The sequence below is a fragment of the Xiphophorus couchianus genome, chromosome 8, assembly GCF_001444195.1.
Source record: "Xiphophorus couchianus chromosome 8, X_couchianus-1.0, whole genome shotgun sequence".
Taxonomy (NCBI): Eukaryota; Metazoa; Chordata; class Actinopteri; order Cyprinodontiformes; family Poeciliidae; genus Xiphophorus; species Xiphophorus couchianus.
In genome coordinates this window covers 25,249,358-25,271,235 of record NC_040235.1, presented here as the reverse complement: position 1 = coordinate 25,271,235, position 21,878 = coordinate 25,249,358, and the positions used below count along the sequence as shown (strand labels likewise).

Sequence of the window (21,878 nt, the reverse complement as noted above, 5' to 3'; positions counted from 1 at the left end):
GGGCTGTAAACGTTCAGCGGACAGCGAACACTGCAGTGCAGCAGCCAACCAGCTCACAGTTAGCGAGTCCGACTTCTCTCAGAGAAATATGGATATAATAACATTAGAAACCAACCGGTAGGTTAACTATTAATTGGTGTAAGCTGTACTAGCCACACTGCCTGGTGTTGTGACGCGGTTTGCAGTTGAATACTACTATTAGTCCTGTCCTGCTTGTCTCTGTGTTTCTTAACCTGTAATACACCAACTTAGCCAAACTGAGCTAACTGGCTAACCATCCGAAAGGCTCGTTAGTTGCAGGTGTTGTTAGCTGCAGCAGATAAACTCTTTCGAACAGATTCAGGACTGGCAACTTCAAGTGTTGGTGCTACAGACATCACAGCTCTGAAAGCTAATGTTGCTCCCATTAATATTTGTGATATTGCCTGCCTCTTCCGCGCTAACTGTTTCTGCTAATTTAATTAGCCGCACATTAATTAAAACATGCTGCATTCAGGCTGTATCTTCAATTAAAGGAAACGTAACCCCTGATCCTTAAAACACAGGGATTGATGCTAATGCGTCACACTGACACCTGAACGTCATTTTATTTATTTATTTATTGCTGTTTGTTTTAATACATGTTCACCGGACATGTTACGTGTAAATATCGCTGCTGAATAGTGACTCTGGGATGATAGTGCCCACCTCAACCGAGGTTACAGAGGCTTTTCTTGGCACTGTTGCCACAGCTGTGCAGCGCCTGCAGACACTCACTCTCCAACTCAGCACTCTTTGTTTTGGCTCCCAGCTGTCAGAGAGACCCCCTCCAGATGGGCCCGTAAACATGTCCACGGATGACAGTATCTCCGAGGATGTGTCCAGCTCGGGGGCTCTGAGCCACTGCCACGCCAGCGCCGACGGAGATGGAGGAAAGGAGAGCGAGACCTCCCTGGTGTCCTCGGAGGGGACGTCAGCCTCGGGCCTGGCCGTCCTGGAGGAGAGGCACACCGTCTCCCAGACTACGGGAGGCGCCGTGGAGAGCAGGCATGTGGACATCACACCGGCATGCAACAGGATCAGGTGCTGCCACACACACACACACACACACACACACACACACACACACACACACACACACACACACACACACCGTGCTCTGCGTGAAAAATTGAGACTTGACAGTTAATGTGTAAAAGATGCATTTTCGGATATAAGCTGCGTTTATGTTCAAGTATTCAGATGTTCTGGTCAGGCCTGTCACAATAACACCTTTTGCTGGACAGTAGATCGTCCCAGAAGTTGATGCGATAAACCGTGACATTGTTGTTTTGAGATAACGGTATTATACAATAGTGTATTGGTAATAATAAAAGAACTTATATATTTAAAGATCAATAAGCTTTTAACATTGGAACGGGAAGACATTTTCAGTATCCAAAATAAAGAAACAAAACAACAAATAAAATGAATTATGAAGTTGCTGTAAACAAAATTGTTCTTCAAAAAAAAAGAAAAAAAGAAGAAGACCACCAAAGCACCAAATCCAAGTTTTGATTGAAAGAGAGAAAACAGAAAAACAATAAATCACACAAATGGAAATGATTGAGCTAGTTTTAATTTACCATGAGATTAATGGATTTATTTCTTATTGCCATTTATTTCCTATTTCTTATTAATCTTGTCGGAAAACGTCATGAGCTGCGTTCATTTGTAAGGAAGGAAATGAAAGTCATGTTGTAAACTGTAGCGTGAGCCGCGAAGCGGGATTTGAAACTGCAGCTGTTTAAAAAAAAAAAAAAAAAAATCAACAAAAATGATCTGATATCAACTAAAGCGCCTTGGAATAGTATTTATACAATTTGAACATTTTCTCATCTTGCCACAATGCAAACCGTAGACGTTTGATTTATTTATTTATTTTTTGGTGCTTTATGTGAAATGTAAGCACAAAATAGCATATAATTGTGAGATGAGATGGTGTAATAATAGAGACCTCCCATTGGCCACCTGATTGCTCATCACCAGTAATCCTCACACTCAGACTGTCTGAGAAAGCTAGGTTCAATATTATTACTGACTGTCATAAACGGTTCAATATTGCTTTTATATGTGCCTCTTATGTACATTTAGCAATACGTTAATATTTGTATATTCATTCTAGATTTTTTTTACCTGCACCAGTAATACTAGTATATATGTATACGTATGTATTGTCACACATAGTTTTTTGGTATATATATATTTCTGCCAAGAAAGTGAGTTTGAAAAGAAAAAAAATTCCATTTTGAGATTAATTTCAAATATATTCAAGAAAAAAACCTTGGAAGTCTCTGAGTGTCAAAAGTAAATAGAAATGTAGACATTTGAGGCTAAGACATTTGAAAGTTTTTAAAAATTATTTTTGTAGAAAATGTATTACTTTTAAAACACAAATTTCAAAGTTTTTTTCTGAATTATTTAGGGTTTTTTCTAGAAAAATATCTGAGATTTTTTTGGAAAAGACTTACTCTCCTTTTTTTTTCAATAGACAGTCGTATTTTCTTGATTGAGCGATGTTTTGATATATACTACACTAAGTGTTGGTGTAACAGTTTTTAAATATTCATACTAAGTGAGACTCTTAATTATAAGACATCATATCTTGCCTACTGTTGTAATATTTTTCTTTTCTTAAAATCTTCTTTGCCTTTTTTATTTTTTGTATCATTTTGCAAAGAAAAATGATACAAGAAAAGCCTTGGTCTCTCTTTTACATTGTTTGCCCGTATCTTATAAGTAATTTCAGTGCAATGTTGTCGTAGGAACCTGTGTCTGAGCACAGACGAAGCATTTGAGCATGGGAAGACCCTGCCGTTCATCAACCCGAGCTCCCTGGAGACCCTGAGGGCCTTAGTGCAGGAAATTCAGAGCAGCGGAGAAACAGACCCTGAGATCTGGAAGGACTGTGAGGTGGGAGTTAATCACACAGCCTGAAAGATAAAACTACACAGACCGTATGTAAATGAGATCCTAAGCACACGCCGGTGCTGTCCGAAGTGAAGCCAGGAATTGCTGCTTTAGCAGTTGTTTTTCTGCAGCTGACAGCCTCATCTCTGAGCTGTCACTTTTAGTTTTTTCTGCGGATCGCACCTGTCAGTTCTGCAGACACACACACACACACACACCTGCAGAGAGCCCATAGTACTGGCACAGCACCACACTGCAGCTGATCTTGTCATACGCAGCAAGTGATGCGCAGGGGAAACACTGACGCAATTCGGTTCAACCTGAAGTGTTTGTTCTCAGCAGGTTCACTATCCCTTTAAACACGGTGTCTGTGGGAACGAGCTGCTAATGGAGCTCATCCATAACCCACATTTTTGCTCTATGATTTTGCCACTGATATGATTGCTTTTCATTATTTGGTAAACAATCCACATCAAAGTCCAGGGGAACCATGGAAATCTGCCCTTTTGCCCTGTTTCCTCTCATGAAACACACTCACTTCCACTGCATTCCAGCTCTTTGGGGGAAGTAGCAACGCTTACTCCATCTTTTTTTTTCTGTGTTAAACATTCATTTGACATATTAATATCAGACGTATTTAATTTTTTCTTAAGAAATGATCAGTTACATTCTGCTTTTATATACGCTACAAAGTCATGCATACCTGGTATTGGGTTCCTATTGTTGATGGGCATCTTTTCTATCAGAAAAATACACTTTAAATAATATACTTTGAAGAAAACCTGAGAGACATATTGCGATTTATTTATACGGTGCACTTGCATGAGTTTTATTTTTTTCTGTCTCTTAAGTAAATGTTTGATTTTTAAACTTTTTTTAGTGTGTATTTTGTGTCGCATTACTTAACACGATGATTCCTCAGCTAGATTCTTCAATGAACGGCTGATATCCAAGCCATAAGGTAAAATTGTGTGGAAGGATGACTGTTCTAACATGTTCATGGTCTTACAGTCAAGAAGGATGCATCATGTGAACTGGTGTTATTTCTGAAAACAAATCACATTTAGTCTGCTGCATGTTTCTAACAATTATAACACAATCCTTTACATGGTTGCTTTACATGTTTTTTTTGTTGACTCTTATCTGTTTTAATTTATTTTTACTGGAGCCACCAGTAAATACAAGATAAAAGAAACTTTGCAGAGGAGGGGTGTTTTCAAAAATAAATGAAGTTCTTTTACCCAGCCTTCTAATAACATGTGTACAAGATCCAGGATTTGCTAATATTGCAGAGGAATTCAAATACATTACATTAATTAATATGAACACAAAACGAAGAGTCCCAACACCTGCTTTCAGAAACAGAGAAATCTTACAGTGCATTTTTCTGGCTGAGAGATCTTTGTAATGTGAATAGCAGCTTTGGAGATTTTTAATCCAAATGACTTCCTCAGTGTTCGTGTGTGAAAACTATGATGGGTTATGAAGGCCATTGTAGAGCGGGGGGGAGAGCAAATTTCTGCCAAAACACAAAAAAAATTTGAGATTAATCACAGATATTTTTTTTAAAAATCAAGGAAATTTATGAGCCCCAAAAGTTGAAAATTCATTAGGAAAAAAAGCAGAAATTTTGCATTTGCAAGAAAAAAAAAGTCTTGAAATTAATCTCAGAAATTCTCCTGGAAAAAAACTTAAAATTTCTGACTTTAGAAATTCTGAAATTTTCACGTGTTGTTTTTCTTGAACATTTCTGAGGTTAATCTCAAAATGAGTTTTTTCTTGCAATTTTTTTTTGACTTTTCAAACTCAGAAATTTCCTTGATTTTCAAGACAATTCCTGAGATCTAATCAGCAAATTTTTGAGTTTTTCAGCAGAAACGTTCTCCTCCGTCATAGAAAACAAACACCCGTATCAGATTTTTCTGCTTCTTCCAAATAATTGAATTCTAACTGGTTTTTTGTTACATTGCAATAGTTGCTCCTTACAGTATGGCTTCTAACAATGTTTGCCGGACATTTTTTTAAATTTTTTTTATTACATTTGGATGAAGTGGCAACTTAAAATATTACAAGGGAAAACTTCTGATTACTAACCTTTAGAAGCTGTGCACCTGTGAAGTTAGGAAACTAAACAGGATTAACCATTTAAAAGTTCAAGTTACAAACTGATCGTTTGTCAAACTGTTTTTGTCTTCATCAGGATCGATGGTTGCATTTGTTTCAGCTGGTTGAAAAGCAATACCAAGAGCAAATACTTGCTCAGCAAGAACAATATCAGTGCCAAATACAGGTAAGCAAACATATGCATTCGAGTTCTTTCATGTGATGACATTTTTTTCTTCTCCTTTTAAATATCTTGTTTTTTTATTTTGTTTAGTTGATTCAGGATGAGATTAAGGCCCTGGTTCAGCTCCAGAACCGCCAAACCAGCAGCGGTCAGCCGCAAACGGAGTTCCCCTCCGTCACCAAAACGTCCCCAGACGCTAAAAACATCTTCTCCATCATCTCCAGTGAACGTCCGCTTCCCAAAAACGTGCCGAGTGACAACGAGAGCTTGGGAGCCCCCGTCCTCACGCCCTTTAGCACCCCGTCCCCTCCGCCTCCCTGGCTGGAGACCGTCAACCAGGCGGAGGAGCGGACCACCACGGTGCTCAGCAGTGGCTATGGAACGCTGTGGGAAACTGGCTTCGAGCCCAGGGTGACTCCTGATGAAGATGGGGAGAATGGCGACGGAGGGCGGAAGCACGGATGGACCAGCGTCCTCCAGGAAGACATACAGACGACCCTGGCAGAGTACCAGCAGGACTTCTCCAGTGAGCGGCCCAACGCCGTCAATGAACCTATTCCATTTGTGTACCAGCAGAAAACGTCCAGGTATGTCCAAACTTTAACCTGTTAAACGGGCAGCCTTATGGAAAGTCAGCGTTTTTGAGATTAAGGCCCTGGGTTACATCACTGTTATTCTCTCACCAAAAACACTCCTGGAGTGTTGCTTTGAGTCTTTAATGCATGTTTGAATCCTTTAATGTCCCGTGGCAATCATTCAGCTGTGCAAAACGGTTGAGGGAACCTAGACCCGCCTCCAAAGACGAAGCTCCGCCTATGAGCTGCAGCTTCCAACTGTGGCGGCCAGTCAATGACCACAGGATGCATAAGCTCCACTGGCTGAATGTGGGCAGGTTTCTTTATGCTAATAACTGGAACTGATTGAAGTTGGGTTTATCACAGACTGTGCCACAAACTATTATATCAACGTGTTGCTGTTTTACCTGCATCATTTTATGGAATTCATCTTTTATTTGTCAGATTGAGGAAATAGAGAATGAATGAATTGTATGTTTTTTGTTAAAAATAAAACGTATTTGGGCGTGCCGTGGTGGCGCAGGGGTTAGCGCGACCCACATTTGGAGGCCTCAAGTCCTCGACGCGGCTGTCGCGGGTTCGACTCCCGGACCCGGCGACGTTTACCGCATGTCTTCCCCTCTCTTCTTCCCCCTTTCCTGTCAGCCTACTTCATGAAAAAGGGACTCTAGAGCCCACAAAAAGACCCCCTGGAGGGGTAAAAAAAAACAAACGTATTTTCCGTTGTTTTGGCAGCAGCAGCACCCAGCAGCTGACCTCCTGGGCCCAGAGGCAGAAACTCCGACCCAGGAAGACTAAGGCAGGACTCGGCACAGCACAAACCCCAGACTACCAGGAGTTACCTCACAGCAAGCAGAGTCTGCTGGAGAAACCAGATTCACACGACCAGGTACTTCAACAGCTCACCTTCTAGGACTAACATTTGTAGCGGTTTTGTTTTTAGCTCATTGTCCGCTTTGGTTGTTCTAACCGTATTTTCTTGCTCCATCCACGTATCTCCATTTCAGCATCGATCGGCTGGGCTGTCATCCAGCTCTTTCCCGCTGCGGCGCAGTGACAGCCTGATGTCAGAGGCTTCAGGTAATTCACAGACTTCGATAAAAAAAAGAAGAAAAGACAAGGCCAAAGGAATCTATGCACTTTAGTTTTTATCTTCTGTAGTTATTGATACAGAAGATGAGGCGACCATAATAATATTTCACACTGTCCGATAGTAATAGTTTTGATTTGATTCTAAAAGCAGTCTTTGACACTGAATAAAATCTCATTTATGATCGTATTATAGGTCAGTAGAGAGCAGCAGTAGCAGTGTGACTCTTCAGATCAGCAGTGATGCTCAGTGTCCTCACTGTATTTACGGTTTATAGTATGGCTCAGTACTTTAGACTGGCCTACACCAGGAGGTCAAACTCTTTCTCATTTTGGGCCAAATAGAGGTCATAAATCTTCTTAAAGGGCCGGTTGTGCCAGAATTTATTCTGGCCAGTCAGCTAATTAATTTGTCAACTAATGACGAATTAATTCATCTAATTCCTCATTGAATTAAAAGGATTGTTCTATCTCCTGCAGACTCCATGAATAATAATCGGCATTCGATAAGTACTTCTTAAAAATAAAATAATATTGAAAATTTTTTCACATTGTTCAGTCTGTTCAGAATTTGTAAAAGATTTTTCTGACATTTAAAAAATATATATTTGCAAGGAATTTTGCAATATTTGTGCCTATGCGCGACGTTAAATGTGACTTTTTGTTGCTTGCCGTATCGATTGTGGACTACAACTAGATATTAAGTAACAGTGTTGTAAAAGAAAGTACTGCCGCCTGCAGGTTGGAGTTATCATCACTTAAGCTCAAACATTTTTAACCGTTCTTGCAGAAAAACGTGAGGAGCTCACATTACCACGAAGTAATGTGGAGGTCTGTTGATTTTGCGTGAATTTTTGCAGAATTGAACTGTGTAATTTGGCGACACACGTGGCTTACACCGACATAAACATGCAAATGAATGGGTGAATAATGTCAAAAAGTGCTCTACAGATGTTTCATTGTGTCTGTCTCAGGTCTGACTTACTGGCGTCTGAACGAGTGCGATCTGTATCGGCCCCTTCCGGACAGCTTTGACAGCGGAGCGTACCTCCTTCTGCAAGAGGCTTCCATGAGTCTTGTGAGTAACACCAGCTGAGTCACATTGGACCAAATTCAAACCTCCCGATCCGCCCTGCTGTCCTACGCGACGTAAACGTTGTCATCTGTTTCTGCCCCTTAAAAGAGCCGCATGACGCTCAGATGTTGACTGCATGTGCTGACAGGGACAATAATAGTACCAGTCAGAAGGTGGCGCTAAAACACACCTTCACACACCTTCAGATAAAGAAGATTCAGATCGCTACATCAGCTCTATGCATCATGACGTATTAGGGCCATTGTACATAGAAAAACTGGGGGAGAGGCAAGAAAAGTTTGAAAAGTTGAAAATTTTGGAGAAAAAACTGAAATCTTTGAAAAACTTGAAAATCTCAGAGTTTCAAAAGTAAAAAGGAAAAAGATCAACTTTTGAAACTCAGAAATTTCCAAGGTATTTTTTCTTGCAAATTTTCATGTAGCAATTGCTAACAGAAGACAATGATTCAATTCAATTCAAATTCAAAAATACTTTATTAATCCCAGAGGGAAATTAAATAATCATCACTACATCTGGTTTTGTAGCTAAACAAATGAAATAAAGGTAATTAGTGTGGTCTATAGCACTTCAAAACTTTTCATATGTTTTTACTCAGTTTATTGCCCCCAGATTCATGGAAGTCAGATCTGTAAGGGATGTAAAAATGTTGCAATGATGATGTTTTTGTGAAAAAGTCGAGTTGAAGTAACAGCTGAGGATCGTTCTGTGTCTCCAGCAGACTCCGTCCCAGGAGCCGCGGCTGTCCCTCAGAGAAATCTACCAGAACAAGCATAAAGATTGTAAACAAACCGACTGGGAAGGTTCTGTCGCGTCCAGCCTTCTATCACCACAGGTTTGTCTTTTCATTCAGAGACCCAAATCTTTTCTTACCTCTTCTAACATTTGGCTTTTGTAGAAAACTCTCTGACTCGCTCCGTTGCTAACATCATATCTCCGTTGCTAAGGTGCTGACGTTGGATCCGGCGGCCGGAACGCAGCAGTCAGATCGAACGTCTGGCTTCACTTCACCTTCTCACTTCAGCAGCCCGTCGTTTGCTCCTCCGCCCCACCCCTACCCCAGACTGGGGACCTCCATGACCCCCGACAGCATGGTGGAGGGCAGCCCCCATCCTGGAGACACCGACTGCGTCTCTGACACGTCCAGCACTTCAGCTGCTGGACAACCTCCCGCTAAGACGCAAAGTTCCCGAGGAAATCCGTCACTGGCGGTCAGAGAAAGCAGCCAGCAGCGCAGTGCGCCGTTAACCAGCGAGGAAGAGGGGAGCCGCACTCACACCGGCACCCTGAAGCCCGGCGCCGCCCCTGGAGCCGGGCAGCCGCCGTCAGCCAGTCCTCACATGGACAGAGCTTCGTCTCTGGAGGACCCCGTCGTCCTGTCTCTGTGAGTCTGATGTTACAGACGCCTTGTAGACAATATTCACTCCGCCTGATTTCAGCAGTCCCACAGGTTACACTAAAATTGTAAACAATCAGAGGAGCGTATATTTGTAACTTGCTGTAGAAAAAATGTTTGTTGTTATAGCGATAAAACTCGTCTCGCTGAAACGAGAAAATTTCTTGTTTGTCCAAGTTTTATATCTTGTTACAATCAAAATATGTTCCCATTTTTAAATCAGAAACATCAGGGGAATTCCTTTTTATGAATGTAAACTGTCACGGGTGTATTTTCATATTTTTGCTAGAGCAAAACGTTTCTCATCACAGTGAGAAATATCTTGCTAAAATGAGAGTGTCTCATTTTTACGAGTTTTATATTTCATAATGTGAAGGTTTCTGGGTATGAGACAAAACTCGTTAAAATGAGAAAACATTGTCATGATAATGAGCTTTCTGTCTCATTATAACCTAAATATGTCAGAGGTGTGTATTTTATTAAAACAAGAAAGTTTCTTGGTTTCAGAAGTTTTATGTTATTATACCATGAGAGTTTCTGGATGTAACGAGATACAAAATTCGTTAAAACAAGAAGGTTTTCTCATTTTGACGAGTTTTGTATTTTGTTATAACCAAAATGTGTCTCATTTAAATGAAAAAGGTCAGAGTGAGCCCTTCTTTTGCCTTTTTAAGTTTGTAAACTGTCAGAGGAGCATTTTTAAAAATCTTAATATAAAGAAGTTTCTCGTTAAAGCGAGATATAAAACTTAACAGTTTTCTTGTTTTTACGAGTTCTGCATCTCATTATAACAAAAACATTTCTTGTTATTGTGAGACATAAAACTCGTCTTGTTATAACATGAAGGTTTCTGGTTTAACTGGGTACAAAATTTGTTGCAAAGATTCTTTTTTTGTTGTTGCTTTAATAAGTTTTGCACCTTGTTGTAACGTGAAAGTGTCTTAAGTTTCCTTTGTTTCTTCCCTTTTTTCCCCAGACTGCGGCAGAACCTCAGAGAGAAACACTCACGACACGTCGCTGATCTGAAAGCCTACTACGAGTCTGAGATTCGGATCCTGCGAGACAAACTCAAACTCCGCGATCTGCCCCAGGACTTAGAGAAGAGCAATCAGGCCCTTACAGAAAGGTTTGCAGTCATTCACATGGCTGTGTTCTTTGCCTTGTTGCAAACCAGATAAAGTCACCAGAAACGTAAAATAACCAGAAAAACGAGCAAAAGCCAAACGTAGAAGTTTTTTTTTACATACATTTGAGAACATGCAAAGAGGGATTAGCAATGTTAATGATAAATGTTCACAGTTTAGATTCATTTTATTCCTCCATTTGTTTATCTACAGGTGCAAACATCTAGAAAAAGCTCTGGCTGAAGCAACAGGTCGCATTCAGGAACTAGAGGCAACAAACATCTTGCTGGAGAAACACCTGGTATCTGCACATTTTTATGCAAAATTTGCAGCTCATTACCTTGAGGGAACTTATGATAATTTCCTAAACAAGCAACGGAGAGATAGCAAGAAGCTAGCAGGCCGAACAGAGGAAGCTACACCGATGTTCAGGCATCGTTTTTGGGCAGCTTTTGAATACGAGTGACTTTGTAATTGCAGGCTGAGTGGCCGGAGCGCTACGCCGTGGCCGGAGCCGCCGTGAACTCTCTGCAGCAGCGGCTGGAAGAAAGCAAACGCTCGGCCAAAGAGAAAGACGGCCTGGCCGCGCGCTTAAAGAGCCGCGTGCGTCAGCTGGAGGAGGCGGCGCAGAAAGCCTGCTGGGAGGCAGACGACAAGGAGGCCAGGAGGGAGAGGGAGTACAAGATGCTGCAGGATGTGAGTCTGAGAGAGTCCATAAAGATCAAATATCATGTAAAAAGTAGTAGCAAACTTCTAATTGAGTTAACTGCAGGGTTAATTAATCGAAATGACTCACATTGAATTGTAAACTATATCTAGCAACAAAATAAACATTTTCAAATCAAATACCTTTTTTTCTTCTACATTATTGAGTAAATATAAAAGGTGGGCATTTATTGTATTGTTTTATCATTTATTATTGTGATAATTTTTTTGTTATGACAAGAATTCTGATATTTCATCTAAATATCAGAATTTGTTTCAAAAAACAAACCCGCCATGTTGTGGTAATTTTTAATTTTTCTAAAAGAAAAGAAATTTCACTGTGTGTTCAGTCAGAGCATCAATAAATATCAATAAATTTGAAAATAAGATTAAATACAGTTACTGTGTGAAGTTCAGTGATACAAATCACACTTCTTTGTGTGACTGGTGTCCTAAAGAAGCATCTTACATATAAATGGGTTAGTTTTTTTGTGGGTTTATGGTTGATGTAACTGTGTGGTTGTGACTCTATGCAGGCACAGCAATACCTAGAAAAAGAAGTAATAAGTAGTTCTTATGGTCACTTTCATCACTATTGCAATAATACCACAAAGTATCGTGATAAATCTTTAAGGTCACATTGCACAGCCTTGATAAATGAACATATTGTTTTCTATTTGTTATGTAGGTCACTCAACTATCAGACTGGTGTAAATATTAACCCCTTATGGGCCAAGAGGAGCTGCTTTCCATGGCTGTTGTTTTATTGAAGGTCGCTTGCGCATCAGATTTATTGGCGTACCAGAAACATGCGAATACAAAGATTCCTCTTTGGGACTTTGTATGCAGAAAAAAAGTGATTCATAGTTTTGAAAGTTTTTAGCGTATTAAAAATGTCATTAACATGTTAAAGTCATAGTCAAAATATTATAGTATCAAATTGCTGCTACTCATGAGACCCTGAATAAGAAATGTTTGATAAGGACAGGAAAAAAATGACAAAGTTTTTACACCAGTGGAAGAATTTAATAGCTCTTTTTGTGCAACTATGTTAACTGGCAGCCATAATTTACAACGCTTCACTTTTTGCCCCTCAGCTACTCAAGGAATACGACTCTCTGACGAAGGAACACGAAGCAGCAAAGGTAAAATCATTTCCTCTGGTATTGCAACATTGTGTCACATCTTCATTAACCTCAGTATCAGCCAATATTTGCCTTTTTTTGTTGTTTTTAAAATATTGGCATCAACCCCATAAGTAAGACAGGACTAATAATAATAGTTGATGTTTATTGCCATAATGTTGCTGTTTGTTTTGTTTTTACAGAACAAACTGGTGTCAGCAGAGAGCAAGCTAGTCGATGCAAACGATCAGATATCTGAGCTGAAGAGGTAACACTTGCTGGTTAGATTTTGTAACTTTTAAACATATATATATAATCCAACCAGCTACATTTACTTGAGTAACTTTTTGGAAAAAATGTACTTTTAGTAGTGTTTTTACTTTTACTTGAGTAATTGTATTATGCCGTTTCGCTGCTCTTACTCAGGTAACATTTCTGTATACTCTATCCCCTGTGAGTAACTTCTGTCAGCCATAATTTAGATGAAATGAAGAACAATAATGTTTTAACCAAACATAATCACCAGACACACATTTGTAGGTTTCATTAAGGTTTCATAAATTTTATATTGAAAGAAACTGATTTGGAAAAGTGTCTCTTTTGCCTGATTTTAGCTGCATTTCCATTACAAATGTTTGCAAAACTTTGTCAATTTCCGCTCATGTTGAAAATCAGTAAGTTTGTTCACATGATAATTCATTAAAAATTAATTCTACTACTACTTCCTGTTGTCTTCTTTGTTGTTTCCTCCAGTAGTAACATGCAGTTGTTGATCACATGACTTGTAGGACATGAAAATAGTTTGCATTGCAGTTTTGCAAATTTCATTCATTTCAATAAAATCAAAAAAACCATCTCAACCTAGCGCAAAAACGTTTTTCAAAAATTTGATTGATTTTTTAACATTTTAACCATTTAATCAGTACTGGGGTATCCTTTTTACCAAATACTTTTCTACTCTTACTTGCGTCATTTCCCATTACCTGCGGGTGTCTCCTGCTGTATCCAATGACCATGTCCACCTCTCTAAATCTCTCCTAGAGTCATCTCAAAGCTGGAGTCCCAGGTGATGCAGCTGGAGCACGAGAACCAGGCCAGGATCCGCTTCGCCCCCCACAGTAACGCACAACCTTCAGGGGCAGGGTGAGCTCTTTAGATGTTGTTCACAGTTAAAGCCGCAGCGGTTTAGTGTCTGAGAGGAGAAACGTTTGTAACACTTCTGCACAAATAACCTCCCATACAACACAGTTTGTCACGTTGCAAACTGTGTTTTGTAACATTCAAACTCTGTCGCTTCCACTTTGCTGAAATAGATGAGCAGTAAGTGTATTTTATTTGTGATTTATGTAATAGACCAAAGCAGAGTGATGCGTTTTGTGAAGTGGAAGAAAGTTATTACGTCAGCGTATGTGAAGAGCCATGCTTTTGTTGGGTTTACCAGGTTCTTTCCGTTTGATCCCAAGCCTTGGGTTTATAAGAATTTTAAAAATGGGCATATAGACTGTTTCCCCAGACATTGTCATGGAATCGGATGACTCGTTTGTAGGAGCTCATTGTTGTTCACCATGTCAACGAGGGTTGTTGAGCAGTTAGAGCAAAGTGGGAGCAACTGGGTTTTCTTAAAATCTTTGAAAATGTTTGAATTTCAGTTGGGTGTTTTCAAGGTTTAGAAAGTGCTTGATTTCTCTAAATAGACCTTAAAAGTGCTCGATATTCAAACTGCACAACTTTGTAATAACGTTTGATTAAAAGGCAAAATTTTGAAACCAGATATTTTCATAATTTTCAATTAAAAGCTATAATTTCCTTTTGCTCTTCACAGTTCTCTGATGTATAACTAAATACTTCAACATGGGAAAATGAGATTTCAGTTTTTACTGTTACTGTTTTTGTAACAAGTGATACTAACTACAGTGAATTACTGTCCTGAATATGTCTGCAGTCTCTTCCACCATCCTGACTTGCTGCTGTCGCCCAGCAAAGGTAAAGTAGAGCCGGACGTCACCTGGAGGAGGTCTGACCAGTTGAACGGCGGCAGAAACTCTCAGCTAACTCAAACCAGCCAATCAAACACTCACAAGCGATCACCTTACCCGATAAACGACCAGTCGTCTGGAACCGGCAGCTCTGCGGACGCCTCTTCTTCTGGAACCGGCAGCTGGAGGTGTGTGTTTTAGGGGTTGAACCAATTAGTCGACTAGTCGACTCTAGGACGTCTCGCGAGTTTTTACATTTCATGTCGACTAGTCGCAGTCATGTGATTGCCGGTGGTGACAGCCTGTGCTGATCTGACAGCACAGTATACGTCACAAGACACAAGAAAAATAAGTTAATACATTAGTTTAAATGATATGTAGATGGATGCATATTTGTGGTTTTACAGTGTTTTTAAAAGGAGATGGAGTTGCAGCTGCAGTCCACTACAAAACACGAGCCGTCTAAAACTCGCCCCCTTCCCGCTAAGGATGTCACTATAGCCGGCTCGCGAGTGTCTTTGTCACGACGATCTAACTAATACATTACACACACAGCACCACTGCTGCCGAAGAAATCCTTGATTTTTTTTCGCTACCGCAGATCCCCACCATGGCGAACCCGCTGCAGTGGTGGGCCAGCAACCAGGGCAGATTTCCCCGTCTGGCAAACCTCAGCAGAAAATATTTAGCTGTTCCGGCAACCAGCACTCCCAGCGAGAGGATTTTCTCTCTCGCTGGGAATACCATTACGAGAAAGCGGGCAAGCCTTCATCCGGCTCATGTTGATGCCCTTGTTTTCCTACATGTCAACCAAGAAAAAACCTCAACAACTCTTAGCGAAGAGAATATTGACAGCGAGTGAACTTTATTTACCCCCCTCCCCCACTCCGGCCCCCCCGGCCCCCGTGCCACCTCTTTTTATTGTTTTTACATGCCATCTAAAAGATGTGCGTTTCCTTTTGAATGTTGGTTTCCCAGCAACTTATTATTTATCATAAACTATCCCGATGTTTTGTTGTTTCACTTGTTGCTGTTCTGTGTAAATGCCGTATTTTTCCGTGAAAACGGGTAATAAAGCCTGTACGTTACTCCAAAGCTTTGCGTCTTGCGTTGCTATGACGTCACAACGACTAGTCAACTCGACATCGACTCGACTTTTATCATGTTGACGTTGACTAGAAAATATCTTAAATCGTTCAATCTGCTGAGTCAGCAGAGCTTCCTGCCTGCCGCGCATCGGGCGGAGGAGAAGCAGGTGGTTTCGTTGAATTCAGCTGTAACCAAACGGGATCCGTTCATAACAAGTTTGGCTTGTGATGTTCCAAAAGCACCATGTAGTCAGTGTGATCATTTGACTCCTATAGTAACTATCCAGAGATCATCAGCATCAGCCGGTGTTTAGAAAAAAAAAAGTCAGACCCGACTTTGTGCAACAAACTTTTCCCCGCTGCTCACGAAGAATCTCCATAATAGACTTAGTAAAAGCAGGAGAAGGGGAGAGAGTGTGTGTGTGTGTGGAGGGTGGGGAGGTCAATATTTGCCGTGAAAATAGCTAATAAAGCCTCCAAGTAGTTGTGAAGGGTTTTTGCGCTTACGTCACTATGACGTCACCGCGACTAGTCGACATCGACTCGACTATTATCATGATGTAGTCGACCTTAAAAAATATGTAGTCGTTCAACCCCTAGTGTGTTTAGAGTCGGGAGCACGGCTTTTAAAGCCAGACGCGAGCGTGAGCGTGAACGGTTCGCTTTCTGGTGTGCAGGTGTGCGTCTCCACCCGAGTGCGAGCAGACGCTGCCTCAGAGCAGACAGCAGGGGCAGAGCACCGGTCGGAGAGACGGCTCCAGCCCCCTGACGCCCATGATGAGGGCCCTGATCGAGCTGGAGGAGACCAGAGCCACGGAGACCCGGGCCCCATGTGAGCCCCACATTCTCACAGCTGCACAGGGACCCTCAGGGGTCTGCCACCTTTACAACCCAAAGAGGCATTTTCTCCCTCAGCCCAGTGGAATAGAACTCGTTTAGAAACACAAATATTACGTCACCTTCAAGAAAAAGATCAAATATCTACAACAGGAATGTTGTTGTCATCTTTAAAGAACCACTGATTTATTTCATCAGTTTTGAACTACTTACTTATACCAAATAGCTTCTTTCTTTTTTTTTTTTACAACACCTACTCTGGGAAATTTGTTTGGAGTTTTAGATGTAAGAAAAACAATTTTTATTTTTGTTTTTATGTTTTAAAATAAAATGAAGTTTACATGAAAAGAATACATTTTTTCTTTCAATAAAATGTTCAGATATGTTCAAAAAAAGTACTTCTGATAAATATTCCTTACACTACGCACATAAAAAAAACAAAAAACAATTCAAACTAGCATTTGTTTATTATCTTTAAACGTTCAAACGTTGCTCCATTCTTAATCAATCTTGTCCAAAGGTATTAAGAGCCAGCTATAGCTCTGGAGCTGCAAGTAGCAGGCTCTTGGCCTAGTCAAAGTCCTGTCCTAAATGCAATTGAGAATCAATGGGAAGACTTGAAAACTGACATTCATGCATGCTATGCGTCCCATCTGACTGAACTTCAGCTGTTTTGCATAAGCAAACGACTATAAATTCACAAAAATTGCGGAGATCCCAAAAGAGAAATGCACAAAGCACATTTCAGGTTTTCACTGGTTAAAAAAAAAAATATTGAGCCACTTTTTTGATGGCTTGTCACATAACATCTAATTAAAATACATTGTAGTTAAAAAAACGGAAAGTTTTAAAGTCACTGGAAACAATGTGACTTCCCGTATTTTTCCACATACAAATAGAAGTACAACTGTCTTGGAGGCACTTTGTTCATTTTTCATCCTGAAATGCACCAAATATTTCCAACAGTATTTTTGCACAATTACTATTTCACTTAAACACAAACAAACACAGCTGCTACCTGCTCGGTCTGTAGAATTTAATTAATTTATGTGTCTGCAGGGGTCGGCCATCAGAGGGCCACCGTTGGGTTTGTGGAGCGGAAACACAAAGAGCCGGTCCGGAAGCGACCCGATCTGGTGCTGGACGAGACGGAGGCCGCAAAACCAGGAGGAGCGGCAGCTACGGGGGCCGACGGCGGGGGCCCGAGAAGTTGCGGCACAGCGGACAGGACTGCAGCCCTGCTGAGGGCCCAGAGGAGTCTGTCCCCCGAGGGCCACAGGTCCTCCTCACTGCCACCTGCAGCTCATAGAAACATCCCTACTGCGACTCCAAGTAAGTTTTTACAGGGACTCGTTCACCCTTAAAAAGTCTTAAATTTATTTGCCAAGGCCTTAAAATGTCTTTAATAATAATAATTAAAAAATTAGGTGTATTTTGGCCTTAAGTGTGATAATCACAGGTCTTAAATTTTGTGGTGGTCTTAAATTTTAGTCACACGCAGGCGTCTTCACTGCATTCTGTGACTCAAGGCTGTTGACGCTGCCGTTAGCTAGCTGCTAATATCGCAAAGTTCAGTACTAACAGACCTTTATTCTCCATTTTCATGAAAGACTTGAATTGGTAATATCATGTCATTGCTTTATCCAGTAATCCAAAAAATACTGTAAATTTATTACACAAATGTAAAATCTTGTAACCTCTTTATGTTCTCGGTTCTTTTTATGTATAAAATTCAACATAGGATGTTTTTTTGTTTGTATTATGCCAGTATTTTGATGATTGCTAATAAAGACTTAAAATAAAAACAAGCAGCTAATATACCATTGCTAGCTAGCTTTGCTGCAGCTACCGTCAATATGAACAAATTTATTGGCAGGATATGCAATTTTCTGTTGTACATTTGTCGTGATTCAGGTCTTATTTTGTTCAAAATGGCCATAAACGGTCTTTAATTTAAGTTGGTGAAACGTTCAGAAACCTTGTCTTACTACACAATGTGACATTTATCCAAATCTGTATGTTTGTATGGCAGTCATGACATCTCCACCTTCCTTTCTTCTTCTTTTTAGCCAAGAGGGAGACGTTACTCACGCCCCTGTCTGCCATGTCCAGCCCTAAACGCTGCCCCACTGAGAACTACTCCACTGCTTTTGGCCACCTGATGCCAAGAGAAGAGCACCTGCACCTCCAAAGGTGAGAAATGAAACCTCGTGCAGGCGATTCCGGGGCGAATTCTTTTGTTGCAAACCCATAAACGCTGTGAGCTGTAGGGGGCGGTAGAGGATGACAGAAAGAGTGCAACGTCATGATATGACACAAAATGAAGACAGCTGCAGTTTAATTTTAGTTTTTTAAGGAACTTTATTTAATGTAAAGAACAGTTCGGGTTTATAGCAACATTTAAAATAAACAAGTTAACAAAAGATGCTGTTTTGTCATTTCTACATTCCAACCCAAAAACAGTTGGTTTCATTCCATAAAGCCTGGGATGTTGCATTTGACCAGAAGGTAATAGACTGCTGCCCTTTCTAACACATTTTGTCTGGTTAGTCCACAAATAAGTTATCATGAAATGGCTGTAAATACTGTTAGCGTTCTGTTCCTGTCTGTCAGTAAAGGTGTGCTTCTAGACACACTCACTGAAACTGTCTGGTTGTGGTCTGTCCGCACAGCGACGGACACGCTGACAGGAGACGGCACTCATTCCACAGCAGCAGTCCCAGGAAGAGACTCCACTTCACATCAGCAGAAGAGAAAGGTAACGCACAAAATCCTGAAAACCCTGGTGGCCGGGACACGCTAGCTTAGTGCTTTTTTGGGGTTTTTTCTACCATTGTATTCTGGGCATGTTTATTTATTTTAGAAAACATCTAAGTTAGTTTTGATTTTACTCCTTGTTTGAGAAACGAAACCTTTAATAATTTGGAACTCCGCACTTTCTGAAAACCTAATATTTGTGTCTGATTATAAATGTAGATTCTTCTTCTGTTTTTTTTTTTTTCTCAGAGCGTCAGGAGCCGGAGCCCTGCGGCCGCATGGAGCCACTGGACAGAAGCGCCCAGCTGGGCTGGGAGCAGCAGAGAGACGGCGGCGGTCCTGAGCAGCCGGACCCCTCAGTGGACCCGGCTCTGCTGGCCCCGGACAGAACCCAGTCACTGACTGAGGCTGAAAGACTGTTTGATGAGCTGACGCAGGAGAAACTGCAGGTGTGTTGCAGAGTCTGATGCATCTTAGTTTCTTTATTTTTTAAAGTCAGAAGGATAAATTTAAAGGTGCAGCTCTAACCACGCGTTCAGCCGGTTACATAAGAGGCTTATAGGGTCACTCATTTCAATCCCTCCTCCTGCCTTTATTCTGATCTAATGAGTTTCAGCGTGTTCACTGCTTTATCAGTGTATTTGTGGTGTGTGTGTGTGTGTGTGGGTGTGTGTGTGTGTGTGTGTTCGCGCAGATTGAGGCAGCTTTGAGCAGGATGCCTGGAGCAGGTGGCAGAGTGAGCCTACAGACCCGATTAGATGAGGTGAGATACCAGAAAACAATTATAAACTGATTACTCCTGACCTGTCATTTCAAAACAAAGTTCATTTCCTGTTTTATTATATTAAAAATAACATTAGAAACTATTAGCATATTGAAGCAATAAGTGAAATATTTCACTTAAGGGTTTTCTTGCTTAAGCATATGGATAAGACTGAAAATCCCACAAGAACAATTTAATCATCAGTATTGTGCAACATTATACACAATATTAAATGTGTCATAAAATCTTAGTCACAATAATAAAATATATTGCCACTCTCAAATATGTTAAAACGAATCTAATCTATTTATTCTGAGAATTGATATATTGGGTGCCCATGTCTGCTTAAAAAGTTCATGTAACTAAATTAATGTCTTAAAATGTCTTCAATTCATTTTTGAAAAACCAAGTTGGCCTTAAATACGTTATTTATAAGTCTTAAATTTTATATTGAGAGGACTATTTAATCTCACATATTCAATGCATTTTTTATTTGTTGTTTTTTTTGTCGTAGGACTTTTCTGTCAGGCAAAAGTTTGAGTAGAACTCAGACTAGGGCTGGGGGACGTGAGGAAAATCTAATGTCCCAATATATTTTTGCTATATCACGATACATATCACAATATTCTGAAATGAGCTCCAAATGTTATTTTAAACTATAGACCCACCTGCAGCATGATGTCACCCACGCAAGTTTCCACCCCTATATCTGTGGAGACAGGTCTTAATTTCAAAGTCTTAAATTTGAGTTGTTGAAACCTGGAGAAACTCTCTATTGACACTTAAGGTGAAACCTGACAATATTAGATTTATTGTATTATGTCATTGTCAATACTTGAAAATGGTCTCAAAAGAACAATATTATCATTTATTGCAATAATTACTGGAACAGTTTATTGTTCAGCAAAATGTTCTGTTGTGACAAGACTGAACAGACAATGTTTACCGTTTTCCTTTATGGGTTGAAACTGTTACTTCAAATATTTTGCTATTTTCTTCTATCAGGTGGCCTTAGAGAATCGTCTGGAGAGACTGAACCGCGAGCTGGGATCCATCCGGATGACTCTGAAGCGATTCCATGTCCTCCGCTCTTCTGCCCACACATAGCGACCTCCGACCTCTGACCTCTGCCACAGCTCGGTGTCTCGGCTCGACAAACGGCACTGATTGTCTTCTGAAGAATCGCCTTGCCATGATCTCACCTGTACATCGAACACGCCCACCATGTTTTTATACGTATGATCGAACAATACTCTGGGATATTTTTTTACGTGTCGGGGAAAATATCGGAGCATTTTTTTGGAATATATTTTATTTTTTAGTAAAGCACAGATTTGTAAAGTCATTTACTTTTTTAGTCACGAGAAAAAAATAATGTGATGTTTTACCACAATGAAGAAGAGATTTTAAAATTAGCTTGAGTTTAAGGGTTAAGATGTGAAGACACATTCACTAGATATTCATGCACAAAACATCACTGCCTTTTTTTTAAAAAATTGTTGATAATTGTACAATTATTACATGTTATTAACATTACATTCATGTTTTTACATATCAGTTGTTGCTTTTTTCTTAATTGTCTGTACATTTCGTTTTGGGCCAAACCTTTTGAACTTGAAGGAAATCTGTGTTTACTTGAATGAAAAACCCTTTTTTGTTGTTGTTGTTGCTTTATTTCCTGAATGACTTCATTTCTGCAGCAGCAGATCAACCAGTCAGTCAAACCAGCATCCAACCTTTTCACTCAGATTCTCCATCTGTTTCCACTGTGCATGGAGTCCTTGCACTGTTTCCTTTCCTCCATGTCAAATTTCCTACAATGACATGTTTCCAATGGACCTGTAATGCTACTGCACAATAAACTTCTTTTATAGAAGTAGAGTTGGCACTCATTTCGTTTATAAGCTCAGAATGATGCATTACTGTTGTCAAAGCGCCGTCTCCAGTTCGAGGCATGGGCGGATCTAGATGGGGGGGCCAACCGGGGCCCGGTGACCTGCAAAGATTTACTTTAGCAATGAATTGTGAGTATGTTGTACCCCATTATTGGCTACTTTGCTAAGCAGCGTTTCTTCATGGGGGTACAGGACAAAAATGAATCAAAACAAAATAAATGTTAAAAAAAAGGGCAATATT

General features: G+C 40.3%; 1 protein-coding gene across 3 annotated transcripts; it reads left to right on the top strand.

The window, feature by feature from the left end:
• Positions 1 to 5: 5 nt before the first annotated feature.
• mphosph9 (M-phase phosphoprotein 9) lies at positions 6 to 21,623 on the top strand. Of its 3 annotated transcripts, none has more exons than XM_028025943.1 (24): positions 6 to 117; positions 791 to 1,062; positions 2,784 to 2,931; positions 5,129 to 5,218; positions 5,306 to 5,802; positions 6,529 to 6,679; positions 6,798 to 6,870; positions 7,854 to 7,957; positions 8,691 to 8,807; positions 8,920 to 9,356; positions 10,345 to 10,494; positions 10,706 to 10,793; positions 10,973 to 11,188; positions 12,295 to 12,342; positions 12,525 to 12,589; positions 13,363 to 13,464; positions 14,264 to 14,485; positions 16,063 to 16,217; positions 17,282 to 17,554; positions 18,292 to 18,415; positions 18,895 to 18,980; positions 19,229 to 19,428; positions 19,674 to 19,742; positions 20,748 to 21,623. In XM_028025943.1, exons 2-24 carry the CDS (start codon positions 827 to 829, stop codon positions 20,847 to 20,849), a joined length of 3,753 nt encoding a protein of 1,250 aa, XP_027881744.1. In that variant the 5' UTR covers positions 6 to 117; positions 791 to 826; the 3' UTR covers positions 20,850 to 21,623. The 3 variants fall into 3 exon arrangements, with proteins under 3 accessions (XP_027881744.1, XP_027881743.1, XP_027881742.1); XM_028025942.1 differs by having other exon boundaries at positions 6,526 to 6,679; positions 8,694 to 8,807; XM_028025941.1 differs by having other exon boundaries at positions 6,526 to 6,679.
• Positions 21,624 to 21,878: the final 255 nt, after the last annotated feature.